The sequence below is a fragment of the Delphinapterus leucas genome, chromosome 13, assembly GCF_059928025.1.
Source record: "Delphinapterus leucas isolate spDelLeu-1000000601 "Yukka" chromosome 13, BTC_Dleu_Yukka2, whole genome shotgun sequence".
Taxonomy (NCBI): Eukaryota; Metazoa; Chordata; class Mammalia; order Artiodactyla; family Monodontidae; genus Delphinapterus; species Delphinapterus leucas.
In genome coordinates this window covers 9043280-9067318 of record NC_143141.1, presented here as the reverse complement: position 1 = coordinate 9067318, position 24039 = coordinate 9043280, and the positions used below count along the sequence as shown (strand labels likewise).

The 24039-nt window shown below is 40.5% G+C and overlaps 1 protein-coding gene across 24 annotated transcripts in view; it reads left to right on the top strand.

Moving 5' to 3' along the window:
* VWA3B (von Willebrand factor A domain containing 3B) overlaps nucleotides 1-24039 on the top strand; it is a 211733-nt gene that overhangs the window by 117157 nt on the left and 70537 nt on the right. For 23 of the 24 annotated variants that reach the window (XR_016395339.1, XM_089922672.1, XM_089922671.1 and 20 more), the window contains 4 exons: nucleotides 755-853; nucleotides 7656-7838; nucleotides 16900-17027; nucleotides 20122-20264. Coding sequence is in view for 23 of the 24 variants with exons in the window: in XM_089922672.1 (XP_089778798.1) it covers nucleotides 755-853; nucleotides 7656-7838; nucleotides 16900-17027; nucleotides 20122-20264 (553 nt within the window). In the remaining variant the exon portion in view is untranslated. The remainder of the gene's footprint in view (nucleotides 1-754; nucleotides 854-7655; nucleotides 7839-16899; nucleotides 17028-20121; nucleotides 20265-24039) is intronic. The other variant, XM_089922676.1, reaches the window with a different exon arrangement.

Below are 24039 nucleotides of genomic sequence, written 5' to 3'. Positions count from 1 at the left end.
CAACATACACCTGGGAGCCTCCGCTGATTCACCAGTCACCCCAGCCCAACTCTTCTTCTAGTGTCTGGCTGCATCCTGTCCCAGAAAGCCAGGGCTGGCCTCTTGCCTGACTCTCCCCAGATTTGGGGCCACTTGGTTGCCCTGTGACCTGAGCCCCCTCATGGGCATAACAAAAGTCACGTACTTGCTGTTTTTCTGGCTGTTTCTCATTCTGAGTTTTGGAGTGACAACTTGGCCAGTTCTGTACCTCCCTGGGCAGAAACTGCAGGTGTTTTACAACTTTACAGTTTCCTGTACCTCTGGATTGCTCATGACACCACACTCATGTTTGCTGAATACTGGGTGTCATGAATCAATCCTGGTTGGAAACTAACATGGTCCCCGCCTGGGGGGAATTCAGGCTGCATGTTTAAGCCGTGCTGACAGCTGAATGAACAGTAACTGAGTTAGTGCCTGCCACAGAAACACACAAAGATAAAATTGAATTAAGAGCTCTGTCATCAGGACAGGAAATCCATCGTCCTGGCTTCTAGCTATCCTGGAACTGTCTGCATAGATGCTTTTATGACATATTCAGGGATTTGTCTTCTTGGAATTCCTGGATTTAAATTATGATCTCAATCTAATTTAATTGTACCTTTTATTTCACAAGTACTTCTCTTTTTGGAAGCAGAGAGTAAATAACACTTGTTTGTGAGATCTTTTTTGAGATTCAAGTATGTACTTGCTATGTCTCTCTCTCTCTTTTCTGTAGATTGGAAGTTCCACAAACACCTTGAGCGCACTGCAAATTGCTTTTGCTGATAAAGAAACACAAGTAATCTACCTTTTGACAGATGGGAGACCTGACCAGGTACTTATCAAAGTTGGGAACAAAGAGGGACTCACTAATCCCCTGAAAGTGAATGCTGAGAGTGGGTTTGAGGGACCTTTTCCACTGCCACTAAAAAGCTGTTGAGAGATACTTGCTTGGCTTAGGGACGCACAGCTGAGGTAAAAACACACACACTGAGAAATTCCTTTGTCTTCTACAACAGTGAGGAGAATTTAAGTGACGGTGAGTGTTGTTTGGTTAATTTGATGCACACCCATAGACCTGGAGACCAACCCCATGAAAGGAGATGTATGCCTTCCATGGAAGACTGGTTTATATTTTATTATAAACTAAGAGTTAGGAGATTCTTTTTGATTTTTTTCCTTTGGGGACACTGAATCTAAAACATGTCACTGCACAGTGTCCTTGGTTTTATCCCTAATTTTAACTTAGTAATCATTTAAACAAAAGCATGCCTTTCTGGTGAAATGTTCTTTGTTTAGCCTGACCGGAAAATATTTGAAAATCTTTAGCGGCGTCTGTTCATCTTCTTTTGAGCTTTGTGAATGAAAGACTAATGCTCTGGGCATTAAATAAATATACGGATGTGCAGGCCAGTACAATGTAAATTAACCGCTAAAGTGAATTAGTATCGACTTGTTTCCTTCATTGTGAAGTGTCTGCATGTGAAGACTGCTAGGCAAATATTGTAAAATACCCGGTGTCAAACGGTCCAGGGCTTAAACACTAAAGCAACTGGATTTTACTACAGTGTTAGATTTATGGCCACGAAGTTGTATAAAGTGAAATTTTATTTGGAATGATTTTCCTATCAACTTCACTGCACTTTCTATTCAGAGGCAATTTATTGTGCCTTGTTTATGCTCCTTGTGTGGCGGCTGCACGTTTGAGGCTACAGAGATGAATAATATCCTGCCCTAGGGGAGCTTACACATCGGAGGATGTGCTAGCATATACAGTTAATTCTGATGAGATAGAGGGAGTGGAGTTGCCTGTGCTACGGGCTGTACGGGAGCACAGTGATGAATTCTGCTGTACACGATGGAGAGAAGGCCAGGCAAGGTTCCGCCGAGGAGGGTGCATTTCAGCTGTGTCTGGAAGGAGGGGAAGAAATTTCCTAAACGGGGGAGATTACTGGTATCCTGGGCAGAAGGAACAGAGGTGTGAAAATATGTGGGCTGCTCGAGGGAACATCCCGAGAGCAATGAATGGAAAAGTGTCAGGGCCGAGTCTCGGAGGTTTGGTTGGGGGAGATTGTGAAGGTCCTTGGATGTCACACAGAAAGGATGGGCTTTACCTCAGTAGGGACTCTCAGAGGAGCAGATGGTCCCATCCGCCAGTGCGTTAGAGATATGCTTCTAATGCACAGGTGGATGGGAGAGCCAGAGAAAGACTAGATCTTGGGCTGGTGAGGTCCCACCTCAGGGAGGAGCAACAGAAATGCGGAGGAGGGGACCCTCCAGAGATGAGATCATAGAAGTAGCATCAAAGGACTTGGTGGCCAGTTTGGGGGCAAGAGGTGGGGGGCTGGGTGAGGAACAAGGGAGAAAGGGGTCAAGATGACTGATTTCTGGTTTCTAGTAATTGTTATTAACTGATTGAAATCTAAAGAAGGAGAGACCTGGGGGTTTCTGGTGGAGGAAGCTGAGTTCGAGCACCTGGAGTTCACGGCTGTCCAAAAGCCCCTAGAAGGATGGGGCTGGCATTTGGGGGAAGAAGTAGGCTGCAGGTTCTGACTTGCAAGTCATCTGGACAGGGGATCTTTTTCTTGTTAATAAATCCTAACTGATTTTATTGTAATTTAGAAAATATAAGTAAGCATATAATCATAAGGAAGAATAAGGTGTAAATTGTTCATAATTCAATTTTCTGCTCTTTCTCATCTAATATATGCGTTTTTCCAAGTCATGAGAAATTCTTCAGAAACATCATTCTCAATGAGTGCATCATATTAAATGACATAGATTTAATAAAACTACCTTAAAAATTGACTTGATTTAATTTTTGAATAGTAATACATTCACATGGTACAAATGACAGAGGTGCGAAAGGATAGAATGTAGAGAAAATCCTCCCTCCCACCTCCTTTCACCAGCTATGAGGCAGGTGATATGTCTGTTACCAGTATATTACCAGTTTCTTGCCTCTTCTTTGAGAGATAGTTTGCTCTGCAGACAGATATTTGTTTATGTATATTTCCTTTTAAAATACATAAATGGTAGCATATTACACGCACAATTCTGCGACTGTATTAATAAAACGATATACCTTGGAGATTGCTTAATATCATTGCATGAAGAGCTTCCTCATTTTTTCTTATAGCTGCCTGCTATTCCATCACACAGCTGCTTAGTCATGTCCCCCGGTGATGAGTGTTTAGGTTATTTCAATCTTCCTGTTATATACAAGGTTGCAAAAGTAACTGTGCACATATATCATTTTGCACATGTATATCTGTAGCATAAGTTCTGAGAAGTGAACTCAATTAAAAGGTATGTGTTTTGATAGATACGCCAAATAGCCCTTGAAGAAGATTTACCAAGTACCACTGTGCCAGCAGCATGTTGAGAAGGATTCTCGGTCTACAGTCCATCATAGACTTATGAGGGTCTGGAATCTCCCCAAATTATATAAAAAATGCACTCGTACATTTCTCTGGGGAGAAGATCAGTAGCTTGCCCCCAAATTCCCAGAGGGTCTGTGGTCCACTTAACGATGAGGCACTAGGGAAATGAACGAGCTGGAATCAGAAATATGCAAGTTACTGAAAAAGTGATTTATAAACTCTTATTCAGGCATTTCATATTTGTATCTACCTTTTCCCCACAAACAATCTACTTATTTTGCATTATTCCTCAGACTCTCTCAAAAAAACAAATGGATATTTGATATTCATGTTCTATGTAGAGGACATTAAGATGTACCACTCAATCTCGATTTGGTTTTGAATTTTCACTGACTGTAGGACCTGAATATGTAAGACCAATGTCATTATTCCCGGCACTCCGCAGAATTTTCTACTTGGAAGAACGCACAGAGATGCTGTTCAGGATTCAATTCCATGAACATCAGTGTGCTGCTTGTTTATTAAATGTCCAGGGCAGAATTATATAGAAGACAAGTCTTTTAATTAATCAAGTTCAGAGGGTTCTTCATGAGCCTGGGATTGCTAGGTGTCCTTTGGTGGGCATCTGTAGGTGCAGATGGACACTGCAGGGCCTCTGTCAGGAGCAGCCCAGCACATCTTTGGCTGTGGTTATTTTGGGACTTCTTTGAAGTTAGGGGCTCACCCTCGCAAGAATGGACGTGAGAAAGGTATCTGCACCGTTCTAAACAAAAACAGATGGATAATAAAGCCCCACGTAGGGTATGCGAGGGATGGGAGCAGGGGAAGGCACAGGGTGAGCCCCTCTGCACAAACAAACCTCCTTCAAGCTGTTGGGAGAACCGTCCCTGCCTTTCTTGACACCCCAAGTTGACTTTTGTGGTGAAAGGAACATCTGGCCGCACACCTGTTTAGGCTCGGGGACGAGGGTACTGGGGGAGAGTGTCTCAGGTGTGCTGCTTGGCCCCATCTTAGGGACTGACGGGACCTCTGGGGGGAATAGACTAAGGAGTCCTGGGCTGAGAAAGGCTTCCTCGGTGTCCTAACAGACATGGCCCCCGCATGGCACAGCCCCGCGAGCTGAGCTACTATAGTAAGTGGCTGGGGAGAGTCAGGGTGACTCAGGCTGTGGTGGTGAAAGGCTTACTTCAACATACTGAGTCTTCTTTTAAGCTGTGAGGACACCCACCAGCGAAAAGGATCCTTGGGGGCTGCAGGGTTGGGGCGGGAGGACAGGCGTGGCTCTCTTCTGTTGCAGGGATGGAGCTCCTTCTGCAATCAAGGTGCAGCCCCGCCTTCCGCCCAACTCTCCACCGCCACACTGGGCACTAGAACCTCGTGCCGGTTTAGCAAACACTACCTGGGGCTGTGTGCTGGTGGAGGGCTCACAGCGATACACATAAGAGACTTGCTCATGCTCTCTTGAGCTGTCAGGACTGATGGAAATAAACAGCTTTAGAGCCAGAGACCTGGGTTAGAGCTCATCCCCAGCACTGCCCATCTGAATGACCTTGGGCAAGTGCCCCCGATGTGAATTTCCTCATCCGTGACTTAGAGCTAATGCTCCCTCCTCCCAGGGTTGCTATGAGTGAATGAGGTGATATTCTCGTGAATGCATTACATGGAGATTATATACATATATGTGTATATATATATATATATATATTTTTTTTTTGCCACCCGGCTTGTGGAATCTTAGTTCCTCCACCAGGGATTGAACCTATGCCCCCTGCAGTGGAAGCACGGAGTCTTAACCACTGGACCACCAGGGAAGTCCCTAAACACTGGGGTTTTTTTTTGGGGGGGGTTGTTTTTGTTTTTGTTTTGGCATTCCACGGATATTTACTGAGCACCTTTTATGTGCCAGGTACTGCTATCAGTCTGGGATACAGTGAGGAGCAAGATAGACAACATGCCTGCCTTCAGCGAAGCTTCTGTTTTATGGTGAGATAGGCAAGGAGCAAATGACCATATGAAATAATGTCAGGTAGCGTATGGAAGATGAAAACGCTGCCCACAGTCCCTGGCACCCACACCGCTGGCACTAAATCAACGTTAGTTTCTTTCCCTTCCCAAATATCTCAGCTGTAAGTCAATATAGGAGTAATTTCTAGCTAAAACCCTATCTATCAAATTAACAGAATTTAGGTCTAGCATCTCCAGTCTGGTATATGGGGCTGAGGGGCAGTGGCCAGGAGTCCTGTAAGAAATGAGGATAATGATAGTACCTTCCATGGTGGGTTGTGGGGGGGATGCAGGGAGAGAGCACAAGCAGAGCCCTTAGTGCCCAGCACATGGTAAGTCCTCAAAACGGAAGCTAGGTTGAAGGAAGAGCAGGCAGCAGAGAGGGCTTTGCTCTGTCCTTGAAGTTGACAAGAGGGATGGGATCAGCCCTCAGCTAGGTTAGGTTGCTGTTTGGTTAGGAACCAGCCAGTGGGCAGAGGGGAGGGGAGAGAAGAGAGGAGGAGAGGTGTGGGTGGGCTTATAGGCAGGGACAGGTTCAAGGCTGGTCAGATCCAGAGACTGAAGCCATGTGTAAGTGGTGGCTGGAATGAGACCAGTCTCTGGGGGACCACTCAACTGGCCATCTCCCAGTGGTGAGTCCAGAGGCCTCCCTCATCCCCCTGCCTCCCCAGGGCTCATAGCAAACGTATAGGAAGGGTTAACAGTCAAAGGATAGGAACTGAGGGTGGAGAGTGGGAACTGGCCACTCTCCAGTTGGAGCCAGCAATTTGGGTCCATCAAAGAGGGACTGAGAAACACAAAGGCAGTGGAAGCAAGACAATCAGAGGCACTTCTGAGGGTGCTCAGCTGGGTGTGGTGGTGCTGGTAGAGAGGTGGCAGGGCAGTTCATCAGTCATCTTTCCTGAGAGTCGGGTAATGTTTACGGAGAGTCAGTCCTTAGCAAGAGACGGTCTTTATTGCAAACGGCGGGGAAACACATAGTCTGGCATTGCCTCTAGTAGTAAAAACTCTTGAATCTAGTCTTACCAACTTAAGAGGTTGATGGCCCTAGGAAACTTAATTCTTCTGAGCCTCAGTTTCTCCATCTTTAAGTGGAGTCCATATCCGTACCTACTGTGCCAATTAGGGTTTCATGTTACTGGGAGGAAAAGCAGAAGAGCAGACCAATGATGGCTGAAACAATGGAGAGATTTATATCCCTATGGCTGCGAAGCCCAGCGGAAGGAAGTCTAGGTTATACAGCTATTCAAGGACGTCTCCAAGAAATAGGCTTCCTTTAATCTTTATGCTTCACTGTCTTTGTGTGTGACGTCCATCCTCATGGTCACAAAAGAGCTGCTCCACTTCTAGGCAGAGTGTCCACTTTCCAGGGGGCAGGGATGAAAAGGGGAGGATATTAGCTTTTTTTGTTAAGTCTTTATCTTTGTTATTGGCAAAAAAAAGTCTCTCCCTTGAGACTTCTGCTTATATCTCAGTGGACAGACCTGGCCACACCTAGCTGCAAAAAAAGTGTCAGAAGATGAGTGTGTATGTGTGTATGTGTTGTGTTTGTTTGTTTTTAACTAAGTATGTTGCTACCATGAAAAGAAAACCAGGGCTCTGACAGTAAAAAAAAAAAGGAGAGGTAGGCAACTAGCAGTCTTTCCAAAACTCTCTCACAAGATGGTTATGAGGATTAACTGGGATATTATTGTCCGCAACAGAGTGCCCAGCACATGGAAGGGCCCTCAATCAATGTCTCTTTTTTCACTCTGTGGGAGACACATTGACCATGGTCTAGAAATTACTTTTTGGGAGTAGGTGCTTTGGAAGCCACATGGACATCTGGTGGCCTCACTCTGCAGAATCCCAGTAGCCAAGGTGTATTACCCATGACCCTAATACTTTAAGTGCTCAGAAGTATAGCCCAGCATTTTAAAAGCATGGACTTTAGGCTTAGGTCCACTGAAATTGAGTAGTTTGGTTAGTCAAATATTTCTCCTAGATTTTTTCCCACCAAACTGTGAGCCCTCAGAGGGCAAGAGCTGAGTCATTGGTCTTCATGCTCTCACTATCTGGCAGTGTTTGCTTTGTTTATTGAATTGAATTTGCACCTTTCCAAGAAGTCATTCTCCGCTGTATACAGGATTACTATTTGAGAATTTCACTGTCTAGAGCAAATATTAGGGATTTTCACATCTTTTTTTTTTTTTTCTGTCTCTTCCTCTCTCTTTCCATCTCCCCTTTTCCCCTCAAAATGTATCATTTCAGCCACCTAAAATGGTTATAGAGCAGGCCAGACGTTTTCAGAAAGTTCCTATTTACACCATCTCCTTCTGTTACAATGATGAGATTGCAAATGGATTTTTGAAAGAGCTTGCTTCTTTGACTGGAGGAGAGTTCCATTCTTACAGTTTTGGTAACAAGGATCCCTGTCCTCCAGAGGCTGTTCAGGTAAGAGCTTAATGGGCTGAGAAGAGAGTGTTCACTTATTTCAGCACTAATGGCTGGAGGCCCATGGATGAGACTTTAATTGGGAAAACAGCAACCACAAGGACACCTAAGTGGAGGAAATGAATCACTTAACAATGAGTGTACTACAAAATGTGGTCTAAGGACCACCTGAGCTAAGGCACCTGTGACAATGCAGATTCCTGGGTCCTACTTCAGAGCTACTAAATCAGGCTCTAGGCATAGAGGCCTAGGAATCTTAATATATTTTGTTTTTTTTCTATGCTTTTTATTATGGAAAGTTTCAAACAAACACAAGAGTAGAAGAGTATATGGACCATGTACCTATCAGTCAAATTTAACAATTATCAACATTTTGCCAAACTTCAGGAATCTGTATTTTTAACAAGCATCCTGGGGGTCCATACATAAAGTTTGTTAACCACTGCCTGTTTACAGACATTTGTGGGAAACTTTCAAAAAATTCAGATGTTAGGTAGTTGTCTTCTGACTTCTCAGGCTATATAACCACGTGACACCTGATAAAGCAATCCATTCTAATGCACTAATGGGAGAAAGTAAATAAAATTCTATGCTCCAGTCTTGGCCTGAAGATATGCATTTCAAGAATGCCCTTGTATGGGCTTCCCTGGTGGCACAGTGGTTAAGAATCTGCCTGCCAATGCAGGAGACGTGGGTTCGAGCCCTGGTTCAGGAAGATCCCAGATGCCACGGAGTAACTAAGCCTGTGCGCCACAACTACTGAGCCTGTGTTCTAAAGCCTGTGAGCCACAACTACTGAGCCCGCACGCCTACAGCCCATGCTCCGCAACAAGAGAAGCCACCGTAATGAGAAGCCCACACACCGCAACGAAAGAGTAGTCCCCGCTTGTCACAACTAGAGAAAGCCTGCGTGCAGCAACAAAGACCCAACACAGCCAAATAAATAAATAAATAAATAAATAAATAAATAAATAATCCTTTAAAAAAAAAAAAAAGAATGCCCTTCTAGATAGAGAATGTGGTTTTTGTCCTACTGTCTGCTCTAAGGAGTGACAAACCAGAGTACTGATCAATGCTTACATGTGAGGAAACTACCAGAGTCTGGGGAATGAATCATCCAAAGGAATTGGAGGGAACAGTACTCTGAGCTCACACAAGGCAGAGAATACTGACTACTTCCATCAGTCGTACTGGAAAACCTCATAATCTTATGGGCATTGGATAGAATTTAAAGAATGATCTTCTCTTAGCAGTGGGAACAACCAAGCACTGCTCCAGTTCTGTCTAGAAAATTTTAAATGCAAGACCTGAAAGGATCAGTCCATTTCCAAGGAACTTAACTGCATCTCTGAACAAACTCCAAGAATAATTATAGGAAAGCAAAAATACCCACCACTCAACAAAGTAAAATCGACAGTTTCTGACATCCAATCAAATAGTACCAGGTATGCAAAGAAGCAGGAAAATACAGGTCCATAATGAGGAGAAAAAACAAACAGAAAAAGTGAAACATGTAAAACTGACTCAGATGTTAGTATTAGAGCATGAAAACAGTTACTGTAACTGTATTTGATATGTTCAAAACGTTAGGGAGCGACGTGGAAGATACAAGTAAGTCACAAATCAAGCTTCTGGAGATAAAGTACCATGTATGAGATTAAAAAAATACATGTAAATAGGATGAACAGCAGATCAGACATTGCAGAACAAAAGATTAGTAAACTGCAAGATAGCAATAGAAATATCCAAAATGTAACATAGAAAAGAAAGAGAATTAAAACCAAAAAAACAGAAAAATAGAAAACAAGGCATCAGTGAGCTGTGGAAAAATTCAAGTAGCTTAAACATATATGAAGCAGTAGTGACCAGAAATTTTACAAGTTGGATTGAAACTGTAAATCCACAGATCCAAGAAACTCAATGAATCGCAAGCACAATAAACATGAAGAAGACTACACCAAGTTACATCAGAATCAAACTTCTCAAAAGCAGTGACAAAGAGAAAATTTTAAAGAAGGTGAATTAGGTACAGAGGAAAAAAGATAAGAATGACAGCAGATTTCTCATTAGAAACAATGCAAGTTAAAAGAGAGTGACGTGACATTTTTAAAGTACTGAAAGAAAAACATCTGTCAGTGTAGAATCTATACACAGAATGTATTTCAAAAAGCAAAGTTAATAAAGATACACAAAAACTGAAATAAGTCATCACCGATAAACTTGCAGTACAAGAAATGTTAAAGAGAGTACTATATGTAGAAGGGAATCATACCAGATAGAAATACAGACCTACACCAAGGAATGAAGAGCAAAGGAAATGGTAACTGCATGGGTAAATATGTAAGTTTTTTTACTTTGTTATTTAAATCTAATTATAAACAACTGGAGGGATTTCCAGTTCCAGCAATAATGGAGTAGCCCCATTCCTCCTAGGTCCTCTGTCTTACAGCTTAAAAGCCCTGGACATAAAACAACAAACAAGCAAAGGAAGACTCTGAAAAGTAGAAAGAAGGAGGTAGAATGCCTTGGGGACCTCAGAACCTAAGGAATGACATGGCATGAGTTCTGTGGGTTTTGTTATTGTCTTCCATATACCCCAGATGTGGCACTGCCAAAGCCTCCAACCTGGAATCCCTAACAGGCACAGACCCAAAAAATGACCCAAGAACAACCTATTTCCCCTAGCTTAGCCAAAGACCTTTTTGGCAATACCTGCCCTACTCCAGCCATACACCAATGGGATGACTACATCCCCTTCCCCAGGATTTCAGTGGAGCTGAACAGGGAGATGATCTTCCATTACCACCCACCTGCTCCATGGAAGGAAGTGATGGTGCTCTGATATCCCTGTCAGGTGGTATCAGTATATCTGCCCAGAGAGCTAATATTCCAGCCCCAACATGGTGGAAGCCAGTGGCAATGCTTCTCTGCTGGGTTAGTGTGAGTGGGGCTGAATGGAAAGTTGATTCTCCAAACCCCACCAGGCAGAAGCAGATGTGCTGCAAATCCTGCACTAGGGTAGTATCAGAGGATTGAGAGGGAAGCTGATCATCCATCCCGCCCCACTCCAGTAGAAGTAAGCAGTGCTCTCATTCCCTAAGCAGGGTATTGTCCAAGGTGTCCAGTGGCAAGCTGAACCACTGTCCCACCAGGCAGTACTGAGACTTAACAAGGCACTGTGAGATCAGGAGCATCACTGCTATTCTTCACCACAGCCTTCATGGCAGAGGGATCAGCAAGGAGCTAAGCTTCCACAAACACCCAGCATCAATGAAAATGAAAAAGTAAGTGTGGGCTGGGGATAGGTGACACTGCACTTTCCCCCATCCTTTGTGTCAGTGAGGCTTGGTGGGAAGCTGCCTCCACAACACCCACCAGCATAAGCTAGATGAGGTAGTGTGAAATAGGACTAACCCCGCAGTGCTCCTCCCCCAGTGGAGAGCTGAGCCTCTACCTCTATCCAGCATCAACAAGGTCAAAGGAGGTGTGCTATGTGGGGCTACTCAGTGCTCTGTTAACCCCTACCCTTAGGAGCTCTGACTGTGAACAAAGTGGAGATAACTGTCCCACGAAAAGAGAGCTGAACTCCTGACTCTGGCCGCTGTGACAGTTTGCCTTGATGAAAACAGCTGAAAAAAAAAAAAATCACCAGATACACAGGTATGCCCAAATGAAAATGAACTTTAACTATAAAAGTTCCCAAATATATAAAACATGTACCAGAAAAACAGGTTTACTGGAGTAACTGAGAGGACTAGCCAAAGGGACACAGCCACAAGTGGCCCCCTCTGGGAAGCCTCTTTATCCCCATGGTCCTGAGACTCCACCTCTGTACAGAGACGCCAGAGTGGGAGGGAAAAATAGGCAGGAGGGACCCAGCCCAAGCAAGTGGTCCACTCCAGGAGAACCCTTTGTCAGTGGGTCAAAGAAAAGTTCTCAATTTGCTTAGAACTGAATGAAAACAAAAATGCACATCAAACTATGTGCAACGCAGCTAAAACAGTGTTGGGAGTGAAATTTATAGCACTAAATGCTTATGTTGGAAACAAGAAAACATATTGAATCAACAATCTGCATTCTCACCCCAAGAAACTAGAACAAGAAGAGCAAAATAAACCCAAAGTAATCAGAAGGAAGGAAACAATGAAGATAAGAGCATAAAATCAGTGAAATTGAAAATAGTAAAACAGTAGAGAAAATCAATGATACAAAAAGCTGTTTCTTTGAAAAAAAGTTCTCTCAAGAATTTGATAAAACCTCTCAGAAGGCTGACAAAGACAAAAGATTAGACACAAAGCACTTATATCAGGAATGAAATAGGGGACATCACAGTAGATCTCACAGTCATTAAAAGATAATAAAAGGAATACAACAACTTTGCATTCATAAATTTGACAACTTAGAAAAAAAATGGACCACTTCCACAAAATCCACCAACTACCAAAACTCAACCAAGATAAAATGGACAATGTGAATAGCACTAAAATCATAAAATAAACTGAATTTATAATTTTAAAACTTCTGAAAGAGAAATACCAAGACTCAGATGGCTCCATGGAGAATTTTACCAAACAGTTCAAAAAATAATTAAACCAATTTATTTCAAAAAATAGGAGAGATCACTTCCTTCCTAATTCTCTTTATGAGGCCAGTATTGCCTTGACACCAAAACCAGAAGACAGTATTAAAAAAAGAAAGAAAAAAGAAATCCACAGACCAATATACCAATGAACAACGATGCCAAAATCCTCAATAATACATTAGTAACCTGAATCCAGCAGTGTATAAAAGAATTATACATTATGACCAAGGGGGATTTTACTCAGATGTACAAGGCTGGTTTGACATTAGAAAATCAATCAACGTAATCAAGCGTATTAACTGGCTAAAGAAGAGAAATCATATGGTCATATTATTGTGCGCAAATAGCCTTGACCAAATGCAACACCCATTAATAATAAAAAACTCAGCAAAATAGAAACAGGGGAACTTCCTCAACTTACATCAACTTAATACCTATGAGTAAAATCATACTTAATAGTGAAAGGTTGAATAATTTCCTCCTAACATCAAGAACGTGGCAAAGGCATCCACTCTCACCACTCATATTTAACATACGACTGGAAGCTGTACCCACAGCAACAAGGCAAGAGCATAAACAAAAGGCATACAGATCGGAAAGGAAGAAAGAGACCTGTCCCTATTTGCTCGTAACATGTTGTCTACACATAAAACCCCAAGGAGCTAAAAAACAAAGCAAAACTCCTAGAACTATTAAGTGAGTTCAGCAAGGCCACTGGTTACAAGATCAGCACACAAAATTCAATCACATTTTGAGAAGTCAAAATTAAATATTCCATATTATTTGCAATTGCTCCAAAGAATATGAAATACTTAGATGTATATTTTAAAAATATGTACAGGATTTTTATGCTGAAAATTACAAAAGGCTGAAGAAAGAAATCAAGGAAAACATAAATAACTGGACAGGTGTATACCTTGTTCATGGATTGGATGACTGAACATATTAGAGATCTATTTGATTTATAGATTTAATCCAATTCCTGTCAAAATCCCAGAAAGGTTTTTTACAGACATGGTCAAGCTTATTCTAAAATCTATATGGCAAGTCACAGGCCCTAGAAAACCCTACAAATCTTGAAAAAGAAGAATAAAGTGGGAGAAATAATTGCAGTATTAAGGCTTACAGTGTAGCTGCGTTAGTTAAGGCAGTATGACTTTGGTGGAGAAACAGACACCTAGACCAATGGATAGAGTATAGAACCCAGAAGTATACCCAGCATACCAGTATGCCAAACTGATTTTTGACAAAGGTACAAAAGCAATTCAATGGGGGAAGGAGAGCCTTTTCAAAAAATGGTTGGAGCAATTGGACATTCACAGACAAAATAGTGAACCTCAACCTAAACCTCACCCTTCATGCAAATATTAACTCAAAATGGATTATGGACTTAAATGTAAAACATAAAACTATAAAAATTCTGGAAAGAAATATGGAAGAAAATCTCAAGGACCTTGGGCTAGGCAAAGAACTTTTAGTCTTGAGAACAAAAGCATGATCCATAAAAGAAAAGATGGATAAATTGGACCTCATCAAAAATAAAACCTTTTGCTTTGCAAAAGACCCTGTTAACAGGATGAAAAGACACTGGGAGTGTCTGCCGTTCCCTTGGGAGAAACTGGGCGAAGAGTACATGGGATCTCTCTGTATTATTTATTACAGCTGCATGAAATCTACAGTTATTTAATTTTAAAAAGACAATTTACTGGTAAAGCAAAAAATAATCATAAATTCAACATCTAGTGATAAACTGCTCAAAAGACCCAAATTACCAAAACTCTCTCAAGAAGAAATAGATAACCTGAACGGCCTTACATCTATTTAAGAAATTGAATTTGTAGTTAAAAACCTTTATGCATAGAAGCCTCCAGGCCCAGATTGCTTTACTGCTGATTTACATCAAACATTTAAAGGAGAAAATAATATCAGTTCTACACAAACTCGTCTAGGAAAATGAAAGGAGGGAATACTTTCATATGAGGCAAGCATTAACCTGATACCAAACCCTCGCAAATACAATCGGACGAGAAACTTATCGGCTAATATTCCTTAACGCATACAGAAGTCGAATGCATAAGGACCAAGTTGGGTTTATCCCAGAAATGCAAGTTCTGTTTAACATTTGAAAATTGATATACAATTCACCAAATTAACATACTTTATTAAAAACCTTACAGTCATCTCAATTTATGCAGAAAAAGTTTTGACAAAATCCAACACACTTTTCTAATGAAATCTCTCAGCAAAATATGAACAGAGCAGACTTCCTCATTCTGTTAAATGGCACTTAGGAAAAACCTACAGCTAGCACCATACTCTAATAGTAAAAGATTGTACGGTTTCCCCCTCACATCAGTAAAATGACAAGGTTGTCTGCTTTCACCACTCCTATTCAACAGTGTAATGGAAATTCTAGTTAGCCCAATAAACCAGGGGGCAGGAAAACCATCCAGAATGGAAAGGATGAAGTAAAACTGTCTTTATTTTCATTCAGCATGGTAATATATGTAGAAAATCCAATGGAATATACAAAAATGCTGCTGGAGCTAATCATTGAATTTAGCAAGATTGTAGGATACAAGGTCAACATACAAAAATGAATTTTGTTTCTACATATTAGCAAAGAAAAATAAAAATTATCATTTACAATAGCATCAAAAGTATGAAACATGTAGGGACAGATTTGTCAAAATATGTGAAAGGGCCTATATACTGAAAACTACAAAACATTGCTGAGGGATGTATCTTGTTTACGGGTCAGAAGACATCACAGTGTTAATATGTGCGTTCTCTCTCAATTGATCTTTAGATTCATCACAATCCCAATCAAAATCTCAGCAGGTTTTTTCAATTAAAAATTGACAAACTAATTCCATGGAAACTTTGAAAAAGAAAATCAAAGTTGGAGGACTAATACTGCCTGATCTCAAGACATATAAAGCTATAGTTATCAAGACAGGGTGGTATTAGTGTAAAGATAGGTATATAGATCAGCAGAACAGAATAGCAAAACCAGAAATAGACTGACACATATGTAGACAACTGATTTTCAACAAAGATGCAAAGGCAATTCAGTGGAAAAAGGATATAGTTTTTTATTCCCCCCAAAAATGGTGTTGGAACAATTGGACAAAATAAACACAATTTCCTCCATACATCATGCCATATTCAAAAGTTAATATGATACATGGATCAAAATGATACATGGATCCAAATGTAAAATCTAGGTCTTTTTCCAGGTAGAGGAGAACATATGAAAAACCCTTTGAGACACTGTGTTAGCCCCCCCAAAATTTTTAATAGGTTATCAAAAGCATAGTCTATATAAGAACTGATAAATTTTAGTTGATCAAAATTAAAAGCTTCTCTTTAAAAAACAATGCTAAGATAATGAAAAGACAAGTTGTAGACTGGGAGAAAATGTTTTCAAATTGTATATCTAATAAAGGACTCGTATCCAGAGCATATAAAGATCTCTCAAAACTCAAAGAAACAAAAAATAAGCAAAAGATTTGGACAGACACTTCATCAAAGAAGATATATGCATGGCAAACAAGATCATGAAAAGATGGTTAACATCATTCGTCATTAGGGAAATACACATTAACCATGATGAGATACCACTACACAGCTATCAGAATGGCTATAATTAAGACAACTGACCTCATCAAGTGTTTGCAATTATATGAAGGAACTAGAACTCTCATTCATTACTGGAGGGAATGTAAACTAGTACAACCATTCTGGAAAAGTTTGATAGTTGCTTTAAAAGTTCAACATCACCAACCATTTGATCCAACCATTCCATTCCTATTTATTTACCCAAGAGAAATGAAAGCAGATGTCCATACAAAGACTTGTGTACAAATGGTCACAGCTTTAGTATTTATAATAGCCCAAACCTGGAAACTCAAACGTCCATCCACAGGTGACTAAATTTTGAATTCGGTATGTAATAGAATACTACTCAGCCATAAAAATGAATGTACTACTGATTTATGCTACATCATGGGTGAATCTCAAAATAATTATAAAAGTAAAGCAAGCTAGACCAAAAAAGGGGTATATACTATATGAGTCCATTTAAGTAAAATTCCAGAAAATTGAAACTAATATTATATAGTGACAGAAAGGAGATGAGTAGTTGGTTGGGGGAAGACAGGTTTTGAGGCAAAGGAAAGGCAGATTTACAATGGGAAACTAGGAGGCTTTCGGGGGTAATGGATATGTTTATTGTCTTCATTGCAGTGATGACTTCACAGGTGTGACTGTCGAAACTACTCAAATGGCACACTTCACGTACATTCAGTTTATTATAATATAAATGAATTATACCTCAATTGGGCTGTCTAAAAAAGGAATAATATAAGAACTACATGAAATTCTTTAGATTCTACTTTTCCTGATACAGTTCGTTTTCTGTTAGAAATGTTTGAAATCTGAACTCTAATCTCGTAATGCATTAACTTATTTTGGCAGAATGAAGATCTGACTCTTTTAATTAAGGAAATGGAGCAGGGACGCAGTGACCTGGAGAAGGTACAAGACCTTTACTCGGAGTCCTTGGTCATGGACTGGTGGTACAACGGAGAAAAGGATGGAGACAGGTGAGCACAGCAGAGCTCCCACTTCCCCATCGCAGGGGGTCCCCTAGGATGCTCTGCTGGATCTCTTTGCCACTTCTTTCTGCAATACTTTGTGAGATTTCTTTTAAAGAATCACATAGTATGATTATGTTAGGATTTTTGTTTAAGCAAAGGGAACTCATAATCTAGTAAATTAATAATGATTGGCGGACTTTCCTGGTGGCACAGTGGTTAAGAATCCACCTGCCAATGCAGGAGACACGGGTTCGAGCCCTGGTCTGAGAAGATCCCACATGCCACGGAGTAACTAAGCCCGTGTGCCACAACTACCGAGCCTGCGCTCTAGAGCCCACGAGCCACAGCTACCGAGCCCACGTGCCACAACTACTGAAGCCCACGCGCCTAGAGCCCGTGCTCCGCAACAAGAGAAGCCAGCGCAATGAGAAGCCCGCGCACCGCAATGAAGAGTAGCCCCAGCTCACCACAACTAGAGAAAGCCCAGGCACAGCAACGAAGACCCAACGCAGCCAAAAATAAAAATAAATAACTTAAAAATTTTTTAAATATATTAAAAAAATAATAATGATTGGCTTAGAGAGGCCACATGGTCATCCTTATATGTAGATTCTGAAACCCTTGCATGAGCCCTAAGGATGTCTCATTTCCACCCAGTGAGGACAATACCCCCCACCAACCGAAGCAGTGACGGAGCAGAGCAGGAGTGCTGTGTCATGAAGGAGATCTGACTCAGGGTCAGGAGGCCAAGGTCCAGACTTCACTCTGTGTGACCTTGGTGGATCTCCATATTGTCCATTGCCATGGGTCTCAGTTTCCTCATCTTTAAAATGACGGGTGTGGTGGTAGAATTTGGGATAGATGATTCCTCAGGTCTTTTCCCATCCTATATTCTAATATGTTTATTTTGGGGGTTTTTGTGTTTGGTTGGTTGGTTGGTTTTGGGGTTTTTTTGGCCATGCCACATGGCTTGTGGGATCTTAGTTCCCCAACCGGGGATTGAACCTGGGCCCTCGGCAGTGAGGGCGCAGAGTCCTAACCACTGGACCGCCAGGGAATTCCCTCTAATATGTTTCTAACTAGTAGTTCTTAAATAAAGATCAAAACCACCCTAACAAACACTCAGAAAATGTGTCAAATCTTATTTAAATGATTTCACATTGTACACATATTCAAGTGTCACAGCTTCATATAAATACCCCATCAGGAAGATGTCTTTTTATTTAAAACTGTGATAGCAAAATGGAAAGAAGTTGAAAATACATATTAATCAGGATTTCTCCTTCTTCGAAATTTATTGTCTTCCTCTTAGCAAACTAAGCATTTAATATGGGCTGGGGGCAGGGCATGAGCATGGAATCAGTAAAAAGATAAATGTTATACCAGGCATCTCTTTTTTTTTTTTTTTTTCTTTGCGGTAAGTGGGCCTCTCACTGTTGTGGCCTCTCCCGTTGCGGAGCACAGGCTCAGTGGCCATGGCTCACGGGCCCAGCTGCTCCGCGGCATGTGGGATCTTTCCGGACCGGGGCACGAACCCGTGTCCCCTGCATCGGCAGGCGGACTCTCAACCACTGCGCCACCAGGGAAGCCCCCAGGCATCTCTTATAATGAGATTTTACAGCATTATTTTTTTTTAATTTGTTTGGGAAAGCTTAGATACATCTCCTAAATCTGGAGAATTTAAGCAAATAAACTAAGAAATAAATGAGCAGCACATCAGTGTCAATTATCTTCTCTATACTTTTCAGCTAGTACCTTACCTGTCTTCTTCCCCTTGCTTAATCAAACTAAAGAATGTCAGGACAACATGACCAGCTATTGCTTGGAAGTTGGTTTGGTCAGTTGACTGTAGCTGCTATTGATTGACTAGTAGATGTATTCTTGGTTTTTTATATGTATATATGTTTTAGGGGCTCTAAGGAGCAGGTTCTAGAGTCATGCAGAGGAGTGTTTTAATCCAGGCTTCCCACCATTACATGTTAGTAACTTTGGGCAAGCTACTTAACCTCACTGAGCCTCAATTTCCTCATCTATAAGAGGGGAATAATGGTCATCATAGGGTTGTTGGGTGGATTAAATGAGGGCATGCCTGGCACATAATAAGAGCTCTGAATTAATATAAAGAAAAGAGTAAAATGCAGTGCCTCATTCTATAGATATTATGCTTCTGTACTTCCTTATAACATATCATTAGGAAAAGTTAATTCACCTACCTAGCTGTAGTTGAAAACAGATTGAGTTTTTTACCAGGTGGAATAAATGTTACAGCCTCCAAATCTCATCTCCCTTCTTTCTTTTTTCAAACATTTACTGAGTACAAATCATACGCCAGGCGAACTGGGGTGCACAGATGAATGTAAGCCTGGGCCCTTGTCACAGGATGCAGTGTGGTGGGGCATCATGGGACACCGGGCGGGTGCTCCGTGGAGATGGGCTTGGAGGGGGAGGTGAAGGAAGGAGGGCGTGCTTTACAGTGTTGGAGCAGGAGGTTGTTCTGGAAACTCCTTTCTGTGGTTGCTGTGTTCAGAGTGTCAGAGAAGGTGTGCCTGGGAAAATATTTAGGAATTTTTGGGGATCCCTCCTGGCCCGAGATCTTCAACAGAATGGTTTGCCATGATCTGGTGCTGGCAGAGGGTTCAAGGCAGGGGTTTCCCTTCTCTGGCTTTTATAATAGCTAGCTGTTCAACCCTTTAGTTAGAGAAAAGGGTTTCTATAATGCTTTCTGTGTTACAACAGACTCTTTCTGGAGTTAATCCTCTCATCAGCTCCATGCTGTTAGGGCCCAGCTGATGTTTCCTTCAGTTTGTGGGTGAGGGAAGTGACGAAATTTAGAGGATTGAGCGACTGCACTTAGTCACATAGCTGGGAAGGAACAGAGCTGTGGTGTGAGCCAGGGCTGGGCTCCTGTCCACTCTTCTGCGGGGGCAGAGACAAATGACTATTCTTATTTTAACCAAATATAAGGGGAGCGGCTCACTTCTTAAGCTTGCAGCATTCAACACGATTGTATTGATCTAACTCTGCCTTCTTGATGGAAATTTTGTTTCCCCCTCCTTTTTTTTTTCTTTCATCTTCTTTGTCTACTTTTTATCTAAAACAGGCATCAAAAAGAAATCTGTTCCATTGTTTCAACCCCAGAAAAATGTGCAAAATCTCACGCTGATGTCGAATCAACACGAATGTCGAAAGTACCAGAGGACCTGTCAAGTCAAAAGATTCAGAAAAAGAAAGTCCTCCACGCAGGTATCAGTGAACAAAATGGTTTGACTCTCATTACCAGTTTTCCTTTAATGCAAGAAGGTAGAATAAAACTAAAGCCCCATAATATTTTAAAAGAAGCCTAAACCTGTGTTTTTTAAATTGAAATTTTTATAGAAGTGATTATACATTCATATGCAGTTATGAGAAATAATACAGAGAGCTCCCGTATATCTGCTCTTCACCCAGCTTCCCCCAGTGGTAACATCTTGAAAAAATAGTACAATTTTGCAACCAGGAGATCGACATTGATACAATCCACGATCTTACTCAAATTGCCCCAGTTTTACATGTGTTCACTTATGTGTGTGTGTGTGTGTGTACTTCTATATGATTTTATCATACGTGGTTTCATATTTCCACCGTCACGGTCAAGCTACAGAACATCTCCATCACCACAAGAATCCCTGGCATTGCTCTTTTATAACCACAGCCATCTCCCTCCGACACCCTTTCCCAATTCTTGGGGACCACTAAGTTCTCCATTTCTAAAATGTTGTCATTTCAAAAATGTTATATAAAATGGAATTATACAGCACATAACCTCTGGGTTTTGGCTTTTTTCACTCAACATATTTTCCTTGAGATTCATCCAGATTTTTGGCAGGTATCAACAGTTCAGTCCTTTTCATTACAGAGTAGTAGCCTGTGATATGGATGTACCAGAGTTGGTTTAACCATTCATCTGTTGAAGGACATCTGGGTTGTTTCCAGTTTGGGGCTATCAGGAATACAGCAGTTATAAACATTTTTGTACAGGTTTTATGTGAACATAATTTTTCATTTCTTTAAGATAAAGCCCAAGGGTGCCATTGCTGAGTCATATAGTATCGAATGTTTAGTTTTATAAGAAACTGCCAGACTATTTGCGGGAGTGGCTGTGCCATTTTATATGATCACAGCAAAGAATGAGTGATTCCGTTTCTCCACATTCTCGCCAGAACTTGGTATTGATTGTCGCTATTTTCTATTTTAACTGTTCTGATAGGTGTGTAACATCTCACGGTGGTTTTTACTTGCATTTCCCTAATGGCTAGTGATATTGAACATCTTTTTATGTGCTCATTCACAATATATCCTCTTCAGTGAAATAGATATCCTCTTCCATATATCCTTTTCAGTGAAATGTCTGTGCCCATGTGCTTTGCCCATTTTCTGTGTGGATCGATTTGTTTTTTATTGGTGAATTTTGAGAGTTCTTCATGTATTCTAGATACTAGGTCTTTATCAGATATGTCGTTTGCAAATGTTTTCTCCCAGTCTGTAGCTTGTCTTTTTGTCCTCTAATTAGGGTCTTTGGCCAAGCAAAAGCTTTTAATTTTGATAAGATCCAATTTATCAGTCTTTCCTTTATGGATCATGGTTTTGGTGTCAAATCTAAGAACTCTTTCCCTAACCCTAATTCCTGAAGATTAGCTTTTATGTTTTTTCCTACAGATTTTGTAGGTTTATATTTTACATTTAAGTCCATGATTCACTTGAGTTAATTTTTGTATAAGGTGTGAGTTTTAGATCAAGGTTTTTTATGTTTGTTTGTTTGTTGTTTGGCCTATAGATGTTGCTTTGGCAGCATTTGTTGAAAAGGCTATATTTACTCCATTGAATTAATTTTGCACCTTTGCCAAAGATCATCTGGGCATATCTGCGTGGGTTAAATCTAGACTGTATGTTCTGTTTCAGTGATCTATGTGTACATCTCTCCACGTAGATCACTGATCAATGTCTTCATTAATGTAGCTACAAGGTAAGCTTTAATATCAGATACAGTGATTCTTCCAACTTTATTTTTCTTCTGCAAAATTATTTTAGCTATTCTAGGGCCTGAAATTTCTGCTTAATGTTTAGAATGTGTTTGTCTCTGTTTACTGAAAAACCTCTCAGATTTTGATAGGAATTGCATTAAACCTGTAGATCAATTTGGGAACAACTGACATCTCCACAATGTTGATTCATCCAGCCTCTGAATGTGGCATGACCCATGAACATGACTCCTGACCATGACCATGTATTTAAATCTTCTTTGATGTCTTACAAGCAGCATTTTGTAATTTTCAGTTTACACATCCTGTACATATTTTGTTAAGTATATACCTAATTATTTCATTTGAGTATTTGGAACAATTACAAATGGTATTGGTTTTTTAATATAGGTTGCTGTATGTTCATTGTTAGTGTATCAACATGTGGTTGATTTTGTGTGTTGATACCATAATGAACAACCTTACAGAACTCACTTAATGTTGCTAGGAGTTTTTTGGGTTTTGTGGGTGGTTTTTTTTAAATTTTGGTGTGTGTGTGTGAATTCCTTACTGTTTTCACATATACAATATGTTATCTGCAAATTTGGACAGTTTTATCTTCTTTTCCAGTCTTTCTGGCTTTATCTCTTTTTCTTGCCTTGTTGGCAGAAGCTAGAACTTCCAGCACTATGTTTAATAAGGATGATGAGAGTGGGCATCCTTGCCTTTATCCTGGTCTTAAGGGGGAAAGATATTCAGTCTTTCACCAGTAAATATGATTTTAGCTGTAGGTTTATTGTAGATATTCTTTATCAAGTTGAGGAAGTTCCCCTCATTCCCAGTTTTCTGAGAGTTTTTATCATGAGCTAGTGCTGGATTTTGTCAAATGCTCTTGCTGTGTCAAATGATATATCATATGGTTTTTCTTCTTTAGTCTATTGATATGATGCTTCAAATGTTGAAGCAGCCTTGTATGTCTGGAATATCTTCCACTTGGCCTTAGTGTTTATTTGCAGTGCTTTTGAGTGTAACTCTTTGTATGGTTTCTCTGGGTATAACAGCATATAAACATGACTTATAACACTCTTCTGGTATCAACATTTTACCACTTTTTGTGAGTGCGGACATCTTACTTCAATTTAGGTTTCTTTGCCTTCCCCAGTTTTAAACATCATTGTCTTGAATATCAGGTGATGCTACAATTTTTATTTAAATCATCAAATATGATTTCTAAATCTCAAGAGGAAAGGATAATCTATTGTATTTACCACATTTTTGCTCTCTTTTGTCCTTTCTTCCTTCCTGATTCTCCAAAGTTCCTTCTTTTATCATTTCCTGTCTGTTTGAGGAACTTCCTGTGTTCAGTCTTTAAAGGTAGGTCTGCTAGCCACAATTATTTTTTATTTTTTCCTTGTCTAGGAATGTTTTTATTTTCTCTTCGTTCCTGAAGGACATTTTTGCCGTATTCAGAATTTGCAGTTGATTGTTCTTTCCTGTCTGTAGTTGAAAAACATAGTGCCTCTTCCTCGGGCCTCCTACTTTTTAAATGTGAAATTTGCTGTTGTTCAAACTGGTGCTTCCCTCTAGGTACTGGGTCCTTTCTCTCTGGCTTGCTTTAAAAATTTTTTCTTTGTCTCGAATTTTCAGTGTTTAACTATAACGCATCTTGGCATGGATTTCCTTGGGTTTACTCTGTTGGGGGTTTGCACAGCTTCTTGATTTGTATGTTGTATCTTTCACCAAATTGGGGAAGTTTTCATCTATTACTTCTTCAAATGGTCTCTCAGTCCCACTTTTTTCCTCCCTGTCTTGGGACTCTGATAATATGAATGATGGGTATTTTGCTATTATCCTACAGGTCCCTGAGGCTCTGTTTATCTTTTCTTATTGTATTTTCTCTCTGTTGTTAAAATTGGCTGAATTCTATTTTTATGTCCCCAAACTGCCCTCTGCCATTTTCACTCTACTACTGAGCTCATCCAACAAATTTTTTTTATTTTTCATATTTTATTTTTCAGTTC